General features: G+C 44.0%; 1 protein-coding gene across 1 annotated transcript in view; it reads right to left on the minus strand.

Annotated features, from left to right (window-relative positions):
• Positions 1-24,548, minus strand: part of LOC147110665 (coiled-coil domain-containing protein 154-like) — a 158,297-nt gene that overhangs the window by 59,716 nt on the left and 74,033 nt on the right. Inside the window, exons 8-10 of the mRNA XM_086002249.1 lie at positions 23,610-23,735; positions 22,108-22,229; positions 19,190-19,316 (exon numbers count right to left, since the gene is read on the minus strand). Coding sequence (XP_085858375.1) covers positions 19,190-19,316; positions 22,108-22,229; positions 23,610-23,735 — 375 coding nt within the window. The remainder of the gene's footprint in view (positions 1-19,189; positions 19,317-22,107; positions 22,230-23,609; positions 23,736-24,548) is intronic.

Below are 24,548 nucleotides of genomic sequence, written 5' to 3' on the forward strand. Positions count from 1 at the left end.
ATTAGTCCCCATTTTAAATATTTCCCACTGCTGTTCTCTCTCTTTATTTGCTAATATTATTTTCTTGTTTATTTTCCCTAGTTCCATTCTCATTCCCTCAAAAGCTGCTTTTTTTCAATGTGTTATCGTGGCCTTTGTCTTATTTATGTCCTTGATATATACTTGAAAAGGAAAGATTTGCAGGGCCATGGGGATAGAGCAGAGGAGTGGGACTATTTGGATAGCTCTTTCAAAGAGCTGGCACAGGCACAATGGGCTGAATGGCCTCCTTCTGAGCTGTATGATTCTATGATAACATCCAAGTATTCCTTCACAATCAAGGTAGAGACTAGGAACAACAACTTTTGTTTGTGCACTCAAATTTAATTAGGGACATTGGGCTAGAAATTGGGTACCTTAGCGCCTCCCATTAGCGCCTCCGGGGGGCACTAATAGGGCGTAAATGACTTTTCGCCCAGACGCAGCTCCACTAATGACTCCCGCGCTAAATTCAGCGTAAGTTTAGCGGCGGCAGTAACCAGTAACGCCCCGCTCTGCTGCCGATGACGATGTCATCACCGTGCACAGTGCCCCATTTTCACCCCGCCTCCAAAATTGGCCCGTGCTCCCTGAATCTGCAGCGGGCGATGACAGCGACCAATTTAGGGGGCAGGAACGGAGTGGCAGGAGGCTCACGTGGCGCTAAGTAAAGGGGAGGTGGCGGGCGGGGGGAAAAAAATCGTCCGACTTACTTGTCGCGGCCCGTTGCATCTTTGAACGTGGGGTCCGTGCCGCGATCTGGCAGCCTGGCACTCCTCTTGAGTGTCGGGCTGCTGGCACGGCACCCCGCTCCCCGGTGGTCCAGGTAGGGCCCTGCAGAGTTGTGGGCTTGGGCCCTCCCCTTTAATGAGAGGAAGAGCCCTTCCATGTGGCAGCGCTACATGGCCCAGTGCGTAGTGCTGCAGAACGCACCGTCCCAATATTCAGGGTCAGCGCTCTAAGAAGGAAGTGGAGCGCTTGAATTAGCACTCCACCTAAAGTTAAAGCTTTCCGTTTTAATGGGCCACTTATTCAAGTGGAACCCCACAGAAGGGAAATTGGCTGGTTGTATAAATGATGGACAAACAATTTGGGCTAGATTACAGCTGGTGAAATTGAAAATCTGCCCCATTGTGTGATTTTTTTAAAATTATATATTATCCAAATGAAAGACAGGATCGATTAATTGATGTGAACAGTGCTAATTGCACATTAGTAATAATTGCCTATTTATAAAATGACTCAATCAATATTAGCACTTTGCGTCATACAGGAGTACAATGGCAGTGATACTATACAGTTAAAATTAGACTGCTCCAAATAGAAGTTTTGTTTTATGATTGTAGGCTCCTTCAAACCTACACTGATTCATACCTTTTTATTTTACTCTCTTTTGCTCTTAACATAGAACAATTTCATTTTGTCTATATCTATGGTAAATCTTTAACATACAAAGGCTGTTTGATTTGCAAAAATTTAAATTGTAGACTAAAATACAATTATTATATGTGACGAAAGAGGTCATTCTGATTTAAATAACCAATCTCTTGTGTTTTTTTCCATGTGCTAAATCAGTTGCTCCAGATCTATAGTAATGGATTTGTTTAATATTATCCAATTTCTAGACACTGGCTTAAAAATTCAATTGTTTATCAAAATCAGGCATGCAGCGGGTGGGGCATGCACTGTACCTGCTCACGTGGTTCCAGGCAGCATGTAAATTTTGTGCTGGGGCCTCATTAAAATGATTCAGGCATGCAGCTAGCGCCACTGACTGGGTGCTTACCTGTTTGGGGTGAAGGGGGCGGGGTGCAAATTGGGCTTTTCTGAAGCTACTTAAAGGTAGCCAGCACCTCTTAAAGGGGATGTGCACTCTAGCTGCAGACAGTAGAGAAACTCCCTAGATTCAAATAGATGGCTGGAAGAGATCCAGACAGGGTCCCCAGGTTATCCGATGCTGTGTTGGAGGCCATAGTGTAGGAAGTCCTGGTTTCTCCAGGGGGCAGAAAGCCCTCCATGCAACACTTCCACCGCCAGTGGGAAGAGGTTGCATTGGAGATCAATGTGAGAAGTTTAGCCCCACAGGATATTGTTGCAATGACAAAAGAAGTTCAATGACCTGGCCAGAGTTATCAAGGTAAGAATATTGCTCTCTTACTCTCTGCTTACATCCCCAGCCTCACTAATCACAATAATCCTTTCCACCGCTTCCCTTCACTCTCGTACATTCACTGTACCACACTTCATTCCACCACCTCCTCCTCATTCACATACACACTCACCACTATTGTAACCCCAACTTCCATATACCTCCCATCTTACACACAACCTACAAACTATTCTACTATGACAAGCACATTCTGAAAACACCACACAAGGATGTCATTAACACAGTCCCGCATTTCTTGCAGATGGTCTTACACAACTTGCAACAGGAGGCTACAATCGAACAAGGCCACGCACGCCAGCACATCATCTCTCCTGTAGAAAAAAAGTGCTGGCCATCATAGGCTGGGGGAACAATCATGGCTGTGGCTGAGTGGCAACACTGGAGAAGTCGTGCATGGTATCTTTGTTGCATCCGTGTGTTAATGGAGACACGGAATGCAGGAGTTGGTTTAACAGGTGTTTACTGAACAAAGTCTGGAGGTGAACTAAAAGATACAAGACGCTATACAGGCTTATATACCCGAGTGGTCACTACCGGTACTACAGTACACAGGGGCTCTTAAAAAGGTACATACACTACAATTCCTCCCCTTTTAGATAATTAGTACATAACATTTTAAGTAATCATTAATTAACATGTTTACAAGAACAATAATCTACACATTTGCTGCAGTTAATCAATTATAAGTCAGTCTCTCTGGAGGCTTCCTGACTCGGTCCGGATAACGCCTCGGTGGTGTAGTAGTTTTCGGTGGTGTAGTAGGTTCTTTTGGCAAGGTCGATTCAGCCTGAATGCCAGTGTCGGGTTCATCTGGTTCCAGTATCACCGGATCGGAGGTAGATATTATGGGTATCTCTGCTTCATCATTAGGCGTATAGAGTTGTGGTGTAGGTTGTCCCTTTTCGGATGATTCTATGATCTGGTCAGCATGGCGCCTTATTATGCTTTCTCCAATGTCCACGGTATACATCAGCGGTCCTAGTCGTGTGCAAATAGTTCCAGGCTGCCATTTCTCGGTACGGTAGTCCCGGGCCAAAACTTGTTGACCTATCTGGAAGGTTCTAGTTGGCCTTTCATTCATGCCTTGAAATTGCCGGTTCTCTACGTCCCTTCTGATGTTTGGCTTGATCAAATCCAGCCGGCATCTTAGTCTTCTATTGAAAAACATCATGGCGGGAGTTTGGTTTGTAACCACGTGTTGCATTCCTGTACGCCAACAAGAAGTTATCTACCTTATGTTGTAGATTTATGTCTTCATTACCCATGGCCTTTATGGCCTTCTTGAAGGTCTGGACAAACCTTTCAGCTAATCCATTGGTGGCGGGATGGTATGGGGTGGACATGTAGTGCTTAACCCCATTGTTTTTTTAAGAACTTCCTGAATTCTTCGGACACAAATTGCGGTCCATTATCAGAACAGATCTGTTCAGGCAGCCCATTCCTAGCAAATATGGTCCTTAATACTGTGATGGTTTTTTCCGTGGTGGTGGAGGACATCTTTATTACCTCCGGCCACTTGGAGTGTGCATCCACCGCGATTAAGAACATTGAGTCCATAAATGGACCAGCAAAGTCGATATGTACCCTTTGCCATGGAGATGAGGGCCACTCCCATGGATGTAGAGGGGCTTGTGGCGGGGCGTTTTGGACCTTCTGGCATCCTAGACAGTTCTTGATCATTTCTTCGATGTCTCCATCGATACCTGGCCACCACACAAATGCTCTGGTTAGGTTCTTCATTTTCACTCCACCCAGATGCCCCTCGTGAAGCTCCTTTAGCACTTTATCCTGGAGTTTGGGTGGAATCACCACTCTGGATCCACACATCAAGGTTCCTCGGCACACTGACAGCTGTTCTCTTCTTTGCGAGAATGCTAGCAACAGTGGTTCGCCATGTGCTGGCCATCCCTTCACCGTTAAATCGTAGACTCGTGAGAGAGTCGGGTCATTTCTCGTTTCCTTTCCAATGGTAGAATTTGTTACTGGTAGACATTCCACTATGGTTGAGTGGAACATCTCCACTGGGTCCACTGTAGGTGCCTCTTCTACCGTTGGCAACGGTAGGCGCGATAAACCGTCAGCATTCCCATGCTGTTTTGATCCTTTGTATTCTATGTCATATTGGTGTGCCCCTAGGAAAAGGACCACCTCTGTAGCCTTTGCGCTGTCATAATGGGAACGCCCTTTTTAGGGTTGAATATGGAGATGAGGGGTTGATGGTCAGTCAACAAGGTAAATTTTTGTCCGTGTAGGTAATGGTTGAATTTCTTCACTCCCCACACCAGGCTGAGTGCTTCCCTGTTGATCTGGGCATAGTTACGCTCAGCTGAGTTCAATGAGCGTGACGCAAAAGCTATCGGCCGCTCCGAGCCATCAGGGAATCTATGCGATAATACCGCTCCTACGCCGTAAGGGGATGCATCGCACGCCAGTCTGATTGGCAGTGATGGGTTGCAATGAGCCAACACTTCCTTGGACGTGATCAAGCCTTTGCATTTATGGAAGGCACGTTTACAGTCTTCGCTCCATTTCCAAATTACTCCCGTTTGTAGCAGTGCGTTAAGAGGGTGCAGAACAGTTGACAAGTTCGATAAAAATTTATGATAGTAATTTATCAATCCCAGGAACGACCTTAATTGTGAGACATTTTCAGGTGCTGGGGCTTTTATGACCGCTTCAATTTTTTCAGGTGACTTATGCGACCCTTCTTCGTTAATTATATGGTCACAATATATTTGTTTCTGGAAAAATTCGCACTTGGAGCGATTTGCTCGTAGGCCCCGTTCTCTCAGCCTAGTGAGCACCTGCTCCAAATTGGCAAGGTGCTCGTTGTCGTTTTCTCCTGTTACAAGGATGTCGTCTAGGTAGCATTGAGTCCCCGGAATCCCTTGCAGGACTTGCTCCATAGCTCTTTGCCAGATAGCTGGAGCTGATGCTACTCCGAAAACCAGTCGATTGTACTGGCACAGGCCTTTGTGTGTGTTTATCGTGAGATACTTTTTAGAGGCCTCCTCAACCTCCATCTGTAGATATGCCTGTGCCAAGTCAATTTTGGTGAAACGTTTCCCTCCGGATAGTGAGGCGAAAATATCTTCTATCCTCGGAAGAGGATACTGTACTGTGAAGGACCGGGTTTACAGTCACCTTGAAGTCCCCACAGATGCAAATTTTTCTCTGTTCTTCAGATTTATCATTATTCAACATTTTCTTCATGACCGGGACGATGGGTGTTGCCCACTTGCTCCAATCTACCTTGGATAACACGCCTGCCTTTTCCAAATTCTCCAGCTCTGCCTCGACTGCTGGACGAATTGCGTATGGCACCGGCCTTGCCTTAAACTTGGGAATTGCCGCATCTTCCACTTTTATTGAGGCGGTGACGCCTTTCAAGGTTCCTAGTTCCTGTTGAAACACTTCTTTGGCGTTGGCCAAGATGTCTTTTAATCGTTCAGGTATGACGTCATCATCATTTTTTTTCTTACTGGTCACCGTCAGTGCCTGAATGGAGTGCCAGTCTAAACGTATCTTCCTGATCCATTCACGTCCCAACAGCGGTGGACCACCATCTTGCAGAACGTATAAATACAACTTCTGTATTTCCTTGCCGTTGTATACAACAGGCACCCTTATTTTCCCTCTGGGGTATACTTTCTGCCCCGTATATGTCTTCAAGATAATGGATGTGTCTTTCAAAGGTATATGCGGAAATAGCCGCTCGTAATCCCGTCGACTCATGACGGTCAGAGCTGATCCTGTATCTAGCTCCATTTTAACTGGGGGCCCCGCTATCGCGAGGGTAACCCAAATGGTCTGGTAATCTTCTTTGGCAATTACATTAGGTAATTTGAGACAGCTTAGTCTCTTGTTTCCGGAGTCGCTATCGCTCTTCTGGTCTTCGGAGCTACTGTCCGTCATCATTTGTACCTTTCTGTACTTTTCCTTATTGATTTTTTTTCTGTCAGTGGATTTTTTGTTTCCAGATCGGCATACACGTGCAATGTGTCCCATCTTTCCGCATTGCCTGCATGCTTTGTCCTTGAACCAGCAGTCCCTCTGGTCATGGGTGGATCTGCCGCAGCGATAACATCTCTCGAAACCCCGTGTCATTTCATGGGTGCCGAAGTCCTGTGGCTTTTGCTGTATCTCTGCAGCTCCTCTTGCTGCTGCTTCGTATGATACATCCACACTGAAAGCCTTGTCCAGTGTCAAATCTTTCTCAGAAAGTAGCCTTTTCTGTGTTCCTTCACTTAGGAGACTGCAGACGAATTTGTCTCGTAGAGAATCTGCCAGTCCTGCCCCGAATTGGCAGTGCTTTGACAGCTTTCTTAATTCGGTGAGGTAATCAGCGTTACTTTCATTCTTGTGCTGATTCCTCCTGAAGAATTTGAATCATTCCACTATCAGCAGCGGTGTTGGGTTTAAGTGCTCCTGTAGGGTATCAACAATCTCCTTAAAATTCTTGTCCATCGGTTTGGCTGGAGTGATTAAGGTTTGTAACAGCCCGTATGTCCTTGCGCCCATCAGATTTAGAAGTACCGATGCCTTTTTATCATCCTCTACTTCATTCGCTGTGCAATATACCTCCACTCTTTCCACATGTGGTCCAATCCTCTATATTACTATCGAAAGCAGTAATATCGCCAGTCTTAGGCATCCTGAAAATCAAAAATGGCACCTCCTGCGCTTTCCTTTCTTCCCTGCCGAGAAAAAATGGCGCCTCCCGCGCTTTCCCGCCGATGCCAACGCTGTTCTCCGCGGATTTTATTTACACAGATATTTTTAATAGTTGGAGACTCGTTCCCGCCGGACTCTCTGGGACTTTTCCCTCCCTCTGCTTGGTCCGAACGCCGACCTGCTTTGCAGCGCCGGCCGTCTCCCGAGTGCTCCACCCTCCGTTTGTTTGTCTGCGCCTTCCGACTCACTGCTCGGCCCCGCTGCAGAGCCACCCGATCGAGCCCCAGCCCGCCGCCCAGGAAGGAATAGTGCAGTACCTGCCACCAGCCCGGCTAGCTGGTGAAACCACAGTTTTTTTTTTTTCTTTCTTCGACCTTCGTCTGAGGAATCGATCTCCTGGAGGTGCTGCCGAATTGCAGGTAAGTCCGTTTCCAATTCGTCGCCACTGTTGTATCCGTGTGTTAATGGAGACACGGAATGCAGGAGTTGGTTTAACAGGTGTTTACTGAACAAAGTCTGGAGGTGAACTAAAAGATTCAAGACGCTATACAGGCTTATATACCCGAGTGGTCACTACCGGTATTACAGTACACAGGGGCTCTTAAAGGTACATACACTACAATCTTCACACCTTATCCTCTTTTCCCCTTCTTACTTCTATCTCACACTCTATACTTTGTATGATAAACTGCAGCTGTTCTCCCTTCACACTAAAATCTAACTCAACTCTTGTCCCTTTCTTTCATTTCAGGTGTTGAAAATGTGGCGATACCTCAGCCAGTTCAGGAAGAGGAGTCCAGCCTTCATTAAGGTGCAACGTCACTCGATCGGTTCCTCACAAGCAACAGCTCAGAGATTGGCATCACGCATACTTTAGAGGCTAGGCTAGAGGATGGGTCTTCATGTGGTGAATCACCAGGCACAAAAGTATATGAGCTTGGGCAGGGAGATAGGTCGCCACAGGTGCCAGCTTGCGAGAGCGCAAGATCGGATACTAGTTCTGCTGCAGAGGACTTAGATGCTGACTTCGAGGGCCCAGGCTACTGAAGGCAGCTGATAGAAATACTAGGTGCACTGGGCCACTTGCCAGTGAGATTGCACACAATCAGAGAATGGAGCAATCCAGCTCCAACTTGTGTCAAGGCTTTGTGCAGAGCATGGAGACCATTCTTTCGAGCACAGACTGAGTGGTCAGCTCCACGAACACGACAGTGCCATCTACCATGATGGAGCCTCTGCTGACAGCTCTCACAACTTCTATGGCAGCCAACGCTACTGCCACGGAAGCTCAGACAGATGTCATCTTGGCTCTGAGGGCTAATGTTTACATGCTGACTGAGTCACATCGCTCTTGCATTCTGTTCTCATGCGGAGCCGTAGGACTGTTGAGGTGCAATTCCAGGAGAGTGGCCTTAGTCCTATGGGAGAGGCACCTGCTGTCCTCTCTCAGGATGACAGCATGTCTGCTCCCAAGTCACCCATTCCACCTTCTTTAATGGCTCACAACCAGCTGGGTCAGACTGGCCCGGCCCATGCCAAGGTGCTGCTGTCAAGGACAGAATTGCTCCAGGTCACCCACCATGGCCATTTGAAATGTCCTCAATGGAAACTCAGCAGACTTCCAATTCCTAAGCTGTAGCCACTGGGGCAACACTTCGTAGGCGCACTAGGATTAGTAAACGAGCATAGAAGACAGGCACTAAGGGCTTGCACAAAGGTGTTTCAGAATTATTTCTGTTAACTATTATATACAGATGAAATTGAATTGTTTGACCAATTTGTTTTTTGGTTTTTTCTCTAACAGTGGAAGATATTCATAGAATCATAGAAGTTTGCGGCACAGGAGGAGGAGATTCAGCTCATTGTGTCTATGTCGGCCGAAAAAGAGCAATCCAGCCTAATCCCACTCCAGCTCTTGGTCCGTAGCCTTGTAGGTTATGGCATTTCAAGTACAAATTCAAGTACATTTTAAATGCGATGAGGGTTTCTGTCTCTACCACCCTTTCAGGGAGTGAGTTCTAGACCCCAGACCCTCTGTTCCTCTACAGTTCTCAGTATCCTACCATTTATTGTGTATTCCCTTGCCTTGTTAGCCCTCCCCAAATGCATTGCCTCACACTTCTCCAGACTGAATTCCATTTGCCAATTTTCTGCCCACCTGACCAGTACATTGACATCTTCCTGCAGTTTACAGCTATCTTCCTCACTATCAACCACACGGCCAATTTTTGTATTATCTGCAAACTTCTTAATCATGTCCCCTACACTGAAGTCTAAATCATTGATATAGACCACAAAAAGCAAGGGACCTAGTACTGAGCCCTGCGGAACTCCACTGTAAACAGCCTTTCAGTCACAAAAAACAGCCGTCGACCTTTGCTTCCTGCCACTGAGCCAATTTTGGATCCAACTTGCCACATTCTCTTGGATCCCATGGGCTTTTATTTTTCTGACTAGTCTGCCAAGTGGGACCTTGTCAAAAGCCTTGCTAAAATCCATGTAGACTACATCGAACCCGCTATCCTCATCAACCCTCGTTACCTCCTCAAAAAATTCAATCAAGTTAGTCAGACACGACCTCCCCTTAACAAATCCATGCTGACTGTCCCTGATTAATTCGTGCCTTTCTAAATGATGATTAATACTGGTCCTCAGAATTTTTTCCAATTTGCCCACCACCGAGGTTAGGCTGACTGGCCTGTAATTACTTGGTCTATCCCTTTCTCTCTTTTAAACAACGGTACAATGTTAGTAGTCCCCCAGTCCTCCGGCACCACGCCTGTAGCCAGAGAGGATTGGAAAATGATGGTCAGAGCCTCCAGTATTTCCTCCCTTGCTTCTCTTAACAGCCTGGGATACATTTCATCCGGTCCAGCTATTTTCCATGACAAACCAAAACCACGTCTTCCGCCTCCACATACAGGATACCTTTTTGGTCTCCAATAGGCCCTACTCTTTCTTTAGTTATCTTCTTGCTCTATGTATTTATAAAACATATTTTGGGTTTTCCTTGATCTTACATGCCAATATTTTTTCATGCCCTCTTTGCTTTCCTAATTTCCTTTTCAATTTTACCCCTGCACTTTCTATACTCCTCTAGGCTTTCTGCAGTATTGAGCTCTTGGTATCTGACAAAAGCTTCCCTTTTTTCCCCTTATCCTACCCTGTATGCTCCTTGATATCCAGGGGGCTCTTGATTTGGGAGTCCCACCCTTTTTCTTTGTGGGAACATATTTGCTCTGAACCCTTGCTATCTTCTCCTTGAATGCCTCCTGCTGCTCTGACACTTTTGCTAAATCACATCTCAGCTTAGTAAAATTGGCCTTTCCCCAATTGAGAACTTTTACTCCTATTCTATCTTTGTCCTTTTCCATAACTACATTAAATCTAACTGAATTATGATCACTACTACCAAAATGTTCTCCCGCTGATGCTCCATAAAAGTCCAGAACTGCCCCCTCTCTTGCTGGGTTTGCTAAGTACTGGCAAAAATGTTCTCCTGAATGCATTTTAAAAATTCTGCACCCTCTATACCTTTTACAATGATTCTATACCAATTAATATTAGGGCAGTTGAAATCCCCTACTATTACTGCCCTATTGTTTTGCACTTCTCAGAAATTTGCCTACACATTTGCTCCTCTATCTCCCTCTGACTACTTGGGGGTCTATAGTACACTCCCAGCAGTGCAATTGCCCCTTTTTTGTTCTTCAGTTCAACCCATATGGCTTCATTTGATGATCATTCTAACATATCATCACTCCTGACAGCTGTAATTGTTTCTTTAACCAATATTGCAACCCCCCTCCTTTTTTTATTCCCATCTCTATCTCGTCTGAAAATCCTGTAACCAGAAATGTTGAGCTGCCATTCCTGCCCTACTGCCATGTTTCATAATAGCTATGACATCATACTTCAGCCATGGCTCAGTTGGTAGCACTCTCGTCTGAGTCAGAAGGTTTAAGTCTCCAGCATATTGGTGCTTAGGCGCCACCAACAAATTTCTAAGGCATCATTTCTTAGCTAGTCTTTATCCATAATGTGAGTAGTAATTTTGAAATCACACAGAATTGACTTGGGTCATTTCAAAACCTTCAATGAACATATTACTTAAAGTCACTATAGATTACTCTAATGCTCTGAGGCACAATACCATACATACAATCCAAATAAATCATACTACATTGTAGAAAACTGAAACTGAACAAATGAAGGTCAGTTATTGAGATTCCACAATAATTTTACAAAGGGCTAGATTTTCCAGGGGGTCAGCGGGTGAGATCGGTGGCAGGTCGGGTGGAAAATTTGATTTTTTTGACAGCGAGTTGGGATCCCGTTGTCAACCCGCCGCAATACGCCTTTCCCAATGGCGCATCTGTGAGCTCCGATCTGACCCGACCTGACGCGACCAGACCCGCAGAGGCCAGCGACCCAATTTAAACAATTATCTGGTTGTTAACAGACCCTTAATAATCCTTTTAACCTTACCTTTTCACTTTAACTGCTCGCCCATGGGGTCCACGCTGATTGGGGATCATGTAAATGAATCTGAGGTGGGAGTTGAATGGCCATTGAATCAGTTGATTATTTGACAGCTTAAAATGTGCCATAAAAGCTCCCACCTCACAGCTGTTCACTTTCTAAGCAGAGAAGCTGTTGCTTACTCCATTTGAAACACAGATTGAACTTTATGCGGGCTGCAAGTGTTTGGACCAAACTCTCTATCCAGTATCACTTCATTGGAACAACCTCTCTCACCATTGAAAGCTTGCTTCTGTCATCTTAGTTTCATCTGCCATCTATTCCATTAGCATGGTACCGTTTATACTGTTTCACCTCGGTCCTCAGAATCTGACCAAGATCAGCCCCAACACCAGCAGCACCAGCAGCACCATCAACAACACCAACTTTCTCCGCAATCACCTGATGCTGCACAGGACACAGGGCATCAGCACCCGACCACATCGCTGCCGGAGACGTCAGGGATGGCCTCACCATGGCCAGATTTACTTCATTTGATGCTGTACACCCTGGCTGCCACATGATGCACCAGGTTGGTACCACCCCACACCAACAACATAAAGCATCCCTACAATGCCCAAGCCATTCCTTTCACACTCACCACCATTGTGTGTGTAGGGGGGGGGGGTACTGTTATGTTGCACCATTCACTGCAACTCACTAAACCACTTCCAAAGGTGCACACAAATCTGGCCAAGAACGTAAAGTGTTGAAAATAAATGTTTGACAGTACATTAACAGAAACTTTACATGAACATTGGATAAAATACCCAAGTGGCTACCCTTGTGTGTTGTTAGTTGGTATGATTGCACTAGGATGAGGGTAATGATCACTGAATTGTTACCTGGGCCAAGCGTAAATTGGCACAGGGACAAACAGATTAGAAGGTTAAATGCATGGCTCAAAGAGTGGTGTGGGAGGTAGTGGTTTCAGTTCATGGGGCACTGGCACCAGTGCTGGGGAAAGAGGGAGCTGTTCCGTGGGGACGGGATCCACTTAAACCGGGCTGGGGCCAGTGTCCTGGCAAATCAAATAACTAGGGCAGTAGATAGGCTTTAAACTAATGAAGGGGGGCGTGGGAGGATTCAGGAAAGGGTAAAATTAAAAGCAGTAAGAGAAATGTCAAGGCTGTAGAGCAGAGTAGTGATCTGGGTAAAGATAAGCAGAGTGGGTCAGGAAGGGACAGAAAGATTAACAAAGGTAATGGGGCATTAGTGACTAAAGTGACATTAGGGAAAAATGGAAAAAAGTTAAAGCTAAAGGTACTATATCTGAATGCATGAAGCATTTGCAACAAAACAGATGAATTAATAGCGCAGATAGAAATAAATGGGTTTGATTTAATAGCTATTTAAGAGACGTGCTTGCAGAGTAACCAAGGTTGGGAACTAAATATTCCAGGATACTTGACTTTTAGAAGAGACAGGCAAAATGGAAAAGAAGGAGGGGTAGCCCTGATAATAAAGGAGGGAATAAAGACAGTAGAGAGAAAGGATCTTGGCTTGGAAAAACAAAATATAGAATCAGTTTGGATGGAGCTAAGAAACCACAAAGGACAGAAAACATTAGTGGGAGTAGTCTTTGGGTCCCCTAACAGTGGTTGTAGTGTCGGGCAGAGTATTAATCAGGAAATTAGAGATACACGTAACAAGGGTAATACAGTAATCATGGGGGGCTTTAACTTTCATATAGACTGGGCAAACCAAATTTGCAGAAATAGTGCAGAGGAAGAGTTCATGGAATACATTCAAGATAGTTTTCTAGATTAGTATGTCAAGGAACCTACGAGGGAATTGGCTAGTACTGTGCAATGAGACAGGGTTAATCAATAACCTTGTAGTAAAGGAGCCTCTGGGGAGCAGTGATCATAATATGATGGAAATTTATGCTGAGTTTGAGAGTGATTTAGTTAAGTCTGAAACTAGGGTCCTAAACCTGAACAAAGCAAACTACGTAGGTATGAGAGGCAAGTTGGCTAAGGTAGGTTGAGAAACTAGATTAAAAGATGTAACAGTAGAAAAGCAATGGCAAACATTTAAAGAAATAATTCATAATTTGCAACAAATATACATTCCCTTAAGGAATAAAAACACCACGGGAAAAATGATCCAACCGTGGCTAACAGGAAAAATTAAAGATAGCATTAGATTAAAGGACGAGGCTTATAATGTTGGCAAAATAATTAGTAAGCCTGAAGATTGGGAGGATTTTAGAATTCAGCAAAGGAGGACCAAGAAATTGATAAAGAAAGGGAAAATAGATTGTGATTAAACTAGCGAGAGGCATAAAAACAGACAGTAAAAGCTTCTATAGGTATGTAAAAAGGAAAAGATTAGTGAAAGTAAACATGTGTCCCTTACAGGCTGAGACAGGAGAAATTATAATGGGGAATAAGAAAATGGCAGAGAAATTAAACAAATACTGTAAATGTCTGTCTTCATGGAAGATGATTCAAAAAACCTCCCGGAAATAGTAGAGAACCAAGGGTCTAGCGAGAATGAGGAACTGAATGAAATTAGTGTTAGTAAAAAAAAGCATTGCCGAAATTAATGGGACTGAAAGCCTGTACCTGATGACCTACATCCTAGGGTTTTAAAAGAGGTGGCTATAAAGAGAGTGGATGCATTGGTTGTCATTTTCCAAAATTCTATAGATTCTAGAACGGTTCCCACTGATTGGAAGGTAGCAAATGTAACCCCACTATTTAAGAAAGGAGGCAGAGAGAAAACAGGAAACTACAAACCAGTTTGCCTGACATCCATAGTAGGGAAAATGCTAGAATCTGTTATTAAGGATGTAGAAAATAATAATAGGATTGAGCAGAGTCAACATGGATTTATGAAAGGGAAATCATGTTTGACGAATCTGTTAAGAGTTTTTTGAGGTTGTAACTAGCAGATTAGAAAAGGGGGAATCAGTGGATGTGGTGTATTTGGATTTTCAGAAGGCATTCAATAAGGTGCCACACAAGAAGTTATCAAACAAAATTAAGGCTTATGGGATTGGTCCTAGCATGCTAGCATGGATTGAGGATTGGTTAATGGACAGAAAGCAGAGAGTAGGAATAAACAGATAATTTTCTATTTGGCAGGCTGTAACTAGTGGGGTACCGCAAGGATCAGTGCTTGGGCCTCAGCTATTCACAGTCAATATCAATGATTTGGATGAGGGAACCAAATGTAATATATCCAAGTTTGCTGATGATACAAAGCAACGTGGGAATGTAAGTTGTAAGGAGGATGCAAAGAGGCTTCAAGAGGATATAGACAGGCTAAGTGAGTGGGCAAGAACTTGGCAAATGGAATATAATGTGGAGAAATGTGAAGTTATCCACTTTGGTAGGAAAAATAGAAAAGCAGAGTATATTTTAAATGGTGAGATTATGTGAAATGTTGGTGTTCAGAGGGACCTGGGTGTCCTTGTACACGAATCACTGAAAGTTAACATGTAAGTACAGCAAACAATTAGGAAAGCAAATGATATATTGGCCTTTATTACAAGAGCGTTTGAGTATAAGAATAAAGACGTCTTACTGCAATTATATAGGGCCCTGGTGAGACCACACCTGGAGTATTGTGTACAGTTTTGGTCTCCTTACCTAAGGAAGGATATACTTGCCATAGAAGGAGTGCAACAAAGGTTCACTAGACTGATTCCTGGGATGGGAGGATTGTCCTATGAGGAGAGATTGAGTAGACTGGGCCTATATTCTCTAGCGTTTAGAAGAATGAGAGGTGATCTCATTGAAACATACAAAATTCTTACAGGGTAGATGCTGGGAGGATGTTTCCTCTGGCTGGGGAGTCTAGAACCAGGGGGTCACAGTCTCAGAATAAGGTGTCGACCATTTAGGACTGAGATGAGGAGAAATTTCTTCACTCAGAGGGTGATGAATCTTTGGAATTCTTTACCCCAGAGGGCTGTGGATGCTCAGTCATTGAGTATATTCAAGACAGAGATCGATAGATTTTTGGATATTAAGCGAATCAAGGGCTATGGGGATAGTGCAGGAAAGTGAAGTTGAGGTCGATGATCATCCATGATCTTATTGAATGGCGGAGCAGGCTCGAGGGGCCAAATGGCCTACTACTGCTCCTATTTCTTATTTTTTTAATGTTCATATGAGTGTGAGGGGTGGCTAGTGAAATGGTGATGTGATAATGTAGATAGATAGACAGGGATGGGTGGAGGTAAGTTGGTGTGAGTAAGGATGTACAGGGGCAGGGTAGGGAAGGCAGAGTGATGGGGATATGATGAGAGGCACAGCAGGATGAGGTTGAGTGTGGCTTTGTACAGGTAGACTACCCTTTATCCGAACTTCCGAAAACCGAAACCCTCTAAAAACCGAAGGTTTTTTCATTCAGTGTAAGTCGCGCGCACGACCCCCCGCGGACCCCCCCGTCGACCACGACCCCCGCCGACCCCCCCGCGGACCCCCGCCGGCCCCGACCCCCGCTGGCTTACGCTGAGCGTCAGCGTAAGTCGTGCGCACGACCCCCCGTGGACCCCCGCCGACCCCCCCGCCGGCACCGACGACTTACGCTGAGCGTCAGCGTAAGTCGTGCGCACGACCCCCCGCCGACCCCCCCCGCAGACCACGACCCCCGCCGACTTACGCTGAGCGTCAGCGTAAGTCGTGCGCACGACCCCCCGTGGACCCCCGCCGACCCCCCCGCCGGCCCCGACGACTTACGCTGAGCGTCAGCGTAAGTCGTGCGCACGACCCCCCGCCGACCCACCTTCCGAAATTCTCCGAAAACCGAAACACGGCTGGTCCCGAGGTTTTCGGATAAAGGATAGTTTACCTGTACTTACATTTCATGATCTGAGATCATTGAAAGGTTTGCGCCATCCCTGCTTGTGCCCTCCTGTGCAATGTGCAACCAGTCTGCGTTGATCTCCTGGTAAGGTCTCTTCCGCCCATCGGAAGGGAAGAGGACCTCCCTGCGTGCATATGGAGGGAGTCGTGGGAGAACCTGGGTGCAGCCCTGCACCATTGTGCAGTGATTGTCAGTGTTGGCAGCACTTCAATGCTGTAGAACACGGACAGCACAAATATCAAAATTAAGTTGGCCATATTCCCTTTAAGGAAACCGGCTGGTGACACGTCATGAATGACGTCACCAAACCCGCTTCCTGTAATTGGACTGGCAAATTTCCTGGATTCTGGAGAGGTCCCAGTGGATTGGAAAACCGCAAATGTAACGCCCCTCTTTAAGAAAGGAGGGAGACGGAAAGCAAGCAACTATCGAAAAGTTAGCCTAACATCTGTCATCGGGAAAATGCTGGAGTCCATCATTAAGGAAGTGGTAGCAGGACATTTAGAAAATCATAATATAGTCAAGCAGAGTCAGCATGGTTTTATGAAAGGGGAATCATGTTTGACAAATTTGCTGGATTTCTTTGAGGATGTAACGAGCAGGGAGGATAAAGGGGAACCAATAGATGTCGTGTATTTGAATTTCCAGAAGGCATTCGATAAGGTGCCACATAGAAGATTACTACACAAGATAAGAGCTCACGGGGTTGGGGTTAATATATTTGCATGGATAGAGGATTGGCTAACTAATAGAAAACAAAGAATCAGGATAAATGGGTCATTTTCAGGTTGGCAAACTGTAACTAGTGGGGTGCCGCAGGGATCAGTGCTGGGGCCTCAACTATTTACAATCTATATTAATGACTTGGATGAAGGGACCGAGTGTAATGTAGACAAAATTGCTTATGATACAAAGATAGGTGGGAAAGCAAATTGTGTGGAGGACGCAAAGAATCTCCAAGGGATATAGATAGGCTAAGTGAGTGGGCAAAAATCTGGCAGATGGAGTTTAATGTGGGAAAATTCAAGGTTATCCACTTTGGTAGGAAAAATAAAAAAGACATCGCCCCCCCCCCCACCCCATGATCACTATCTCAGCAGCAGGAAACCTGCCAGCTCCTGGGCTGCAGCCTCTGCTGCAGTGTTCCTCGTTCGACAGGGAACCAAGCCTGTTATTCAGGCTGGCTTCCAGGCGGGGATCCTGTTGGGAAAAAAGCATGCAAGCTATGGAGTCAAAACGGACTTCCGGGTTTCCCGACCAGAACTCCTCCTCCCGGCTTGGAAATCCAGTCCCAGTAAGTATTGGGGCCTAGCTCGCTTCTTCGCACTATGAACTGATGCTGAAAATGGCTCAGCTGGAACATTGCTGGGAAATTTCCTGACTAACCCGACTCCAGGGGCCGCATATTCTGATGCCTACGGGTGTGTACGAGCTGTGTACACACCCATCGGGGCATCGGAAATCCCGGTTTCAGGCATGCACAGCAGATGCGCTGAAAACCGGCATTTCCGTCTGTCAAGAATGCTCTTGACAGATCGGACGCCTGCCCTGGAAAAGGGCCTCTGCGGGCGGATAGTTCTGCTTTCTGGAGAACCTCCGCCTGCTGAAAACCCTTAGAAATCTTACGCCTGGTAAAAGCAGGTGTAAGGCCTGCTTTTCCCAGCATAAGAGTTGAAAAAATGTTTAAAAAATTTTTTTTTTCCACTCATTTATCATTTAAAAAAACTTTTGAAAAAGATTATTTTTAGCCCTGTAAAAAACTTTAATTATGTTTTTCAAAAAATTAAATTTTTGTTTAAAATATTTAATTTATTGTAATTTCAACTCATTTTAAAAATGTGATGGTTTTTTAAAAATGTATTTAATGTTTGACTGTGTTTTTGGGGTGATCTCCGTTCATATATTTGACAGGTGAACTGCCTGCGCCTCTGGGATACGTGGGCCCCGTGCATTTCGAGTTTGGAGAGGCCCAGGAACGGAAGTATACGCACCTCAAGAGCCCTCGGGTAAGTTTGTAGATTTTTTCCAGATCGAAGGCCTCCGCACGCAGAAAGCCTCCGATCGGAAAATCGGGGCCCATATCTTGGCAAAGAAGGAGCATTTTAGTGTCAAACAAAAAAACAAGGTTTCTGTAAGCCTGAAGGGACAGAACTTTGACATCACAGAAGTTGGAATGGTTTTGCAGTGAATGAGCTAGTGATGTTGAACCTTGTGCTTAGCTTGGAGCAAGCTTTTTGAAAAGTATAATGAAATACAGCAAAGTTGGTTGTCATGTGAGTTAGTTACTAGGAACAATCCCAATGATCAATGCAGATTTTGAAACCAAGAGCTGGCACTGACTGGGACTAAAGTAGATTTCAGTAGGACATTTCAATTGATGATGCAAGAAAAAAACTTTGTAAAACTACAAGTAGTAACAAAACAGTTTCTTTGTCGGTCCTTGTAGGTATAGGCACTGACAGGTGTAGCACTAAGCCATTCAGACCAGGGGGTGCCAGGTTCACTTGCCAGTCTGTGCTGATTTTGGCCAGAGCAACATCTGGGGCACTCAGTGCCCTCAGCAACCTTCAGTTGTAGAGGGGAAAAGTCCCATTTCTGATTACTATCCAGTGACCTGTTTGAACATACTTGCATGTGGACATATGTGAGAAAAAGACTGGGCTCAAATCTGTTGCCTTCACTGTCAAATAGCCAGCCAATACGTTGTCTAGGTCCACTAATGAAGAACCAGAGGGCTGCTGGCACCCACTGAACTGTACCCCTGCAATAGTCAGTACTTCCAGGATGAGTGGATAGGAGAGTAGAAAAAGGGAGAAAATTAAGGGGAAAATGCAAAATTCTTCTAATCAATGTACTTTTCACCTGTATTTTAACTAAAATTCAACTAACAAGATAATGTAAGAGTGTTCTAAATTTCTCTTTAATGAATTTATGTTATAATACCTGCAAATAAATGTTTTATGAAACTTGTTCAAAAACCCTTACCATTTTCATCTCATTATTAAAGTCTTCTTGCAAGGTGCCTAATGCTTCCTGAAGAGTTACTAAAGCAAGACTCACACGTTCATGTAAATCTTCCATTTTGTTTTCGAGTTGGGTCTCTTGTTTATCTCTGTTACGAGAGAGTTATATTATTAAGTCCATTTTGCACAAGGAAGCAGCTTGTTAAAGCTATACAATCTCCATATCTTCTGCTGAATGGTTAATTTCTTATCCGAAAGTCAGCAGTGACCAAGTTACTACAGAATGATAATGACACAATTAATGCATTGCCAAATACAATCTATACTGAACATTAATTAAATAGCTGTGGAAAAAAAACACCATGATGTTCCTAACCATTTCTACTCTAAAATAATTTCAGACTTTCTTTCTTGGCTTTTAATCATGTGATCAATGATGCTAAAACAAAAAATAGCAAAGGTGGCTACAAACACTGGTAGATGAGCAAGAACTCTTGAGAAATGTAGTATTATTTATTGCAGTCAGCAACACGAATGCTATGCAGGACCCATATCTGCCACTGATGGCACACTGTTCCAATTGACAAAAGTCGATATCAAATTCCTGGAGTGCAAAGCAATGCAAACCAATGAATTCAATGAGGATGGCCTACTCCTCCAGCAGTGGAAGTTGTTGGGCCTGCTATAAGATTATGAATGGTCCAGGCAGCGGAAGTGCTGCTTGAGCATGTCAACTGTCTGCTCGATTATGTTTCTGATGACAATATAGCCACCTCAGCAGCTGTGCTTGGGTTTCTGACAGGAGTCATGAGGCAAGTTTGAAGGAGCTAGCCCTTATCGCCCAATAGCCAGTCTGTGCCCTGATTGGACTAAAGGCAGCACAGAGGACTGGTGCAGAATGAATGAACCATGGCTGCTGCCAAGCGATCGGCAGAGACCTGCATGATGTGTTGCCTGTGGACGAAAACAAGCTGGATGTTGAAGGAGTGGAATCGCTTTCTATTCAGAAAGATGCCAGGATGGTGATGGGAAGCACACCAGGCAATATGGGTGCAGTCTATGGCGCCTTGCATCCTGGGAAAGTCTTCAATGCAGGCAAAGTATTGGAAAAGAGGTGTAAATGTTCTTGGCATAGAGCGCCTTGATGACCTCCCTGATACAATGGTGAACAGCCAATTGGAGATGTCGCCTGCTTCAGCCAGAAGGAGCCTGTTTTATAAAAGTTAAGGGCCACGATGACCTTGACAGCCACAGGCGTTGCTGTCCATGCCCTGATTGAAGATTTGAGTTGTGGCTGCAATAGGTGACATAGCTTGCTGGCAACAGCCTCCTTTGTTAAGTGAAGGTGCCTGACATATTGTTCCTCAGTGAAGTTAAGGTAGGAGAAGTGCTCCTTGAAGATCCGCTGTAGGTCTGGTCTCCTCTGCAGTGCCTTCCTCCTCCATCTTCTCTCAGGTGCTCCTGCTCTCTCCTCTCTTCTTGGCTGCTCCCTCTCGTCCTCCAGCCCCAAAGACAGACCTACCAGACCACCATAACAACAGTGAAACTGTTTTGAAGGCAGACGAAAGCAGTACAGCACCAGCAAAAACTTCTTAGCAGAAGTCAGAATTCAGTTGTAGAAGTGAGAAAAGACGTCAAGAAATGCTCAGAAGTTAACCAGCAGCCTAACATACAGCAACTAACCTGTATGTAGTGGGTGAGCCCTTTAAATTTCACTGCTTAAGGGTCCTTGCTGCCTGTTAGCACCACACTTGCAGTGTGGAATGAGTGTGCCGTGCCACCTGCCATATTGGATGCTTAGGCGCCTGTTTTATTCTTGTGAAATAGGCACGGCATCAACAAATTTCTCGGTCCAAATTCCTTACACCTTTATATATACACATTCTTTCCAGTCAAATTTCTAAACGTGGTACTGACAGATTCCGCAATATGCTGAATTCAATTGTCTAGTTTTAGATTTTTGTGTAAATACAGAGCTTTTCAACATCATATAAGCCTACGTACCATCTTGTCTGTGTGAATTTTAGTTACATTTATATTGGTTCACCCGTATCTCAGATTCATACTTTTGTGATTTAACTAAAACTTTAAGCCCTTCCCACTCCCACATTTTTGCTTCATCACCAAATGAACTCTCAGGAATTGGAATGTTCGCAACATATATATATTTCAATCTAAATCAACCCGCGAAAAGCAAACTACAAGCAAAGCATTAGATACCTCTTAGTAAAAACTACCTTTTTAAACTTTTATCACACTTTAGAATGGACATCAAGGCCTTGGAGAGGATGCAGAGGTTATTTCCTTGAATGGTGTGAGGGATGAGGGGTTTCAGTTATCTGGAGAGACTAGAGAAGCTGGGATTGTTCTCCTTAGAGCAGAGAAGGTTAAGGGGCGATTTAATAGAGGTGGTTCAAAAGTATGAGGAGTTTTGATAGAGTAGATAGGGAGAAACTGTTTCCATTGGCAGGAGGGCTGGTAACCAGAGGACACAGATTTAAAATAATTGGCAAAAAAGCCAGGAGGAGATAAGGAGATTTTATTTTTTCCCCGCGAGTTGTTTTGAGCGAAAATGCCTGAAAGGGTGGTGGAAGCAGATTCAATAGTAACTGTCAAAGGGGAATTGGAGCTCTACTTAAAAGGAAAAAATTTGCAGGGCTATGAGGAAAGAGCAGGCGAATGGGGCTTATTGTTAGGTCTTTCAGAGAGCCAGCACAGGCATGCTGGGCTGAATTACTTCCTTTTCTGCTGTATGTTTCTATGATTCTATATTCAAAGGTAAAAAAACGTGACCAAAGCAAAAATGTTTCAACCTACTACACCTTACCCTAAAATGAGTCATTGTAATTGTGAAAATGTATTTCAGCCCATACTTTATTGATAGATATACAGAGATTTTTTTTTTTTTAAATGAAATTTGGGAAAAACATGTTTCCTAACCGTTCAAGTATTTCTGATTTGAGGACTTCTTCTATCCAATTCATTTTAAGGGCAAATGAGTCTGCTAACTTCTTAATATCGTTATCCATCTTCATGTAGTGTTCTTGCACTTTGAATCCTGACTACAAGAAAAAAAATGTTTTTAACTTGTCAGTTTTTCAATAGTTCCAAATAAATCTAATATGACAGCTGTGTGTGTTTTATTGGAATCAAAGATAATTTGCTTAAATAGCATTTCAAAGCTAGATAGCTAAGAACCTACAAAATAATAACTTGCATTTATACAGTGCCATTTTACAGAAAAATGTCACAAGGTGCTTCTCAGAGGCGTAATCAGCAAAAATGAATGCTGAGCCAAAAGACAAGATATTAGGAGAGATTATCAAAAGTTTCATCAAAGAGGTGAGTTTTAAGGAGGGTCTTGAAGGATGAAAGGGAGGTGGAGAGGTTTAGGGAGAAAATTCCACAACATGTGCTCTAGATGGCGGAAGGCATGGCTGCTAATTGTGGGGTAGAAGGGGATTTCACAAAAGGCTAGAGTCAGAGGAACAGAGAGCTTGGGGAGGTAGTAGGGCTGGAGGAGATTACAGAGATTGGGATGGGCAAGGTCACAAAGGAATTTAAACATGAGGATGAGAATTTGGAATTGGAAGCATTATTGGACTGGAAGCCACTCTAGGTTAGCAAGAACAGAGGTGATAGGTGAGTGGGATCTGGTTTGGGATAGGATATAGGCAGCAGAATTTAAATGAGCTGAAGTTTATGGAGGGTGAAAGATAAGAGGCTGACCAGGAGAGCATTGGAATATTGCTAAAAACATTGCTAAAATGAATTAGTGGTTTGTGTAAGCAACTATTCAGTCCTAGATTCCTCATCAATTAAAATATATATTTATATAGCACCTCATCACACCTCTCAGAAACATCACAATCACTTCACGTAAAATTAATTACTTTTGAAATTCAGTGACTGTTTCTGCCATTTTATACACAGCAAGATACCACAAATGTCAATGCGATGAATGACCAGTTACTTGGTTCTTGTTTTGTTGGTTGAGTGACTCACTTCAAAAAGTGCCTTGGAAACTTTAGTATCCATCTGAATCATCGAAATGCATCAACCAATAACAAGCGGCACTCCAACAATTCCTCGAGTGCTGCACTGGACTGTTAGCTTCGAACCCACAACCTTATGATCTCAGGGAGATGAAAAATAATCAATGGGACATTTCCCATTCCAAAAAGCAGTCTTTAGCTCAGTTGATGCAGAGCTGCCAAGATGGCCATCTTATCCTGGCTTATGGAGATGCAAAAGCAGGGAGATGATAAACAGAGGTAAAATGAGTCAAACTTGAAAATAAACCACTACTTCTGGAAAACTGAGCCTTGTAACATTTTGACTTGTTCATCATTCAAATCTAGAATAATGGTACTAATATGTCCGTATTTATGTAAAAACACCAAGAAAAACAGACAGGTAATGGGTGCCATTGTAACATGTACCTGCTGGTCCTTGACTGCTTTGATTTCTTCCACATTCAATTTTTGAACAGTAGTCCATTTGTTCGCACATTCCTCCCAGCGGACCTTCTCATGCTCACTTCGTGTAGTCTCTAATCTATGCAGATGCTTCAGAAATAAAAATTTACATAGTTTCCTTTAAGAATGATGTTACTGAATAAATGCAAATATGTAGGATAACTTAAGGCTCAGGGCCATTAGCCCAAATATAATATGCTGTATCACTGCATCTAGCCCTTGATGCATTTTTGAAGTGCAGTATCCAGCCTACCAATAGTTTTCAAACCATACATTCTGATTTACTGGAGCTGGTGAACACTTGTGCCCAAGAGACCAGACAAGAGACAAAGTTCAACTACAATATGTACTGCTTGCTTAATGTTCTGCTGGTGCAAGGAATTTTGGACCCTTAAAGGCAACCAGAATATATCACAATGTAAATTTAAGGTGAATTATCAACCTAGCAGAAAAAACACTGATGGATACATTTTTGATGATTCTCAGTTATTCTGGTACAATTGGTCAATTTACAAGTGCAGAGTTCAATTTTATTGTTTTGTGGTGTGGCATTGGCCTGAGCCATTTTTGGTTGTTCCTGTCAGTGAAAAAAATCATGTTTGTTTTATTCATTCTCGGGATGTTGGTGTCACGGGCAAGGCCCGCATTTATTGCCCTTCCCTAGTTGCACGGAGAAGACGGTGGTGGGCCTTCTTCTTGAATTTCTGCAGTCTGCAATTCTTTGTCGTGGTTTGACACAACTGAGTGGCTTGCTAGGCCACTTCAGGGGGCAATTAAGAGTCAACCATATTGGTGTGGGACTGGAGTCAAATAGAGGCCAGACCAGGTAAGGACAGCAGATTTCCTTCCCTAAATGCATTAGTGAACCAGTTGGGTTTTTAAGATAATCCAACAGATTCGGCT

This window comes from Somniosus microcephalus, chromosome 11 (assembly GCF_052327205.1).
Source record: "Somniosus microcephalus isolate GS21.2 chromosome 11, FLI_Smic_1.0, whole genome shotgun sequence".
NCBI lineage: Eukaryota > Metazoa > Chordata > Chondrichthyes > Squaliformes > Somniosidae > Somniosus > Somniosus microcephalus.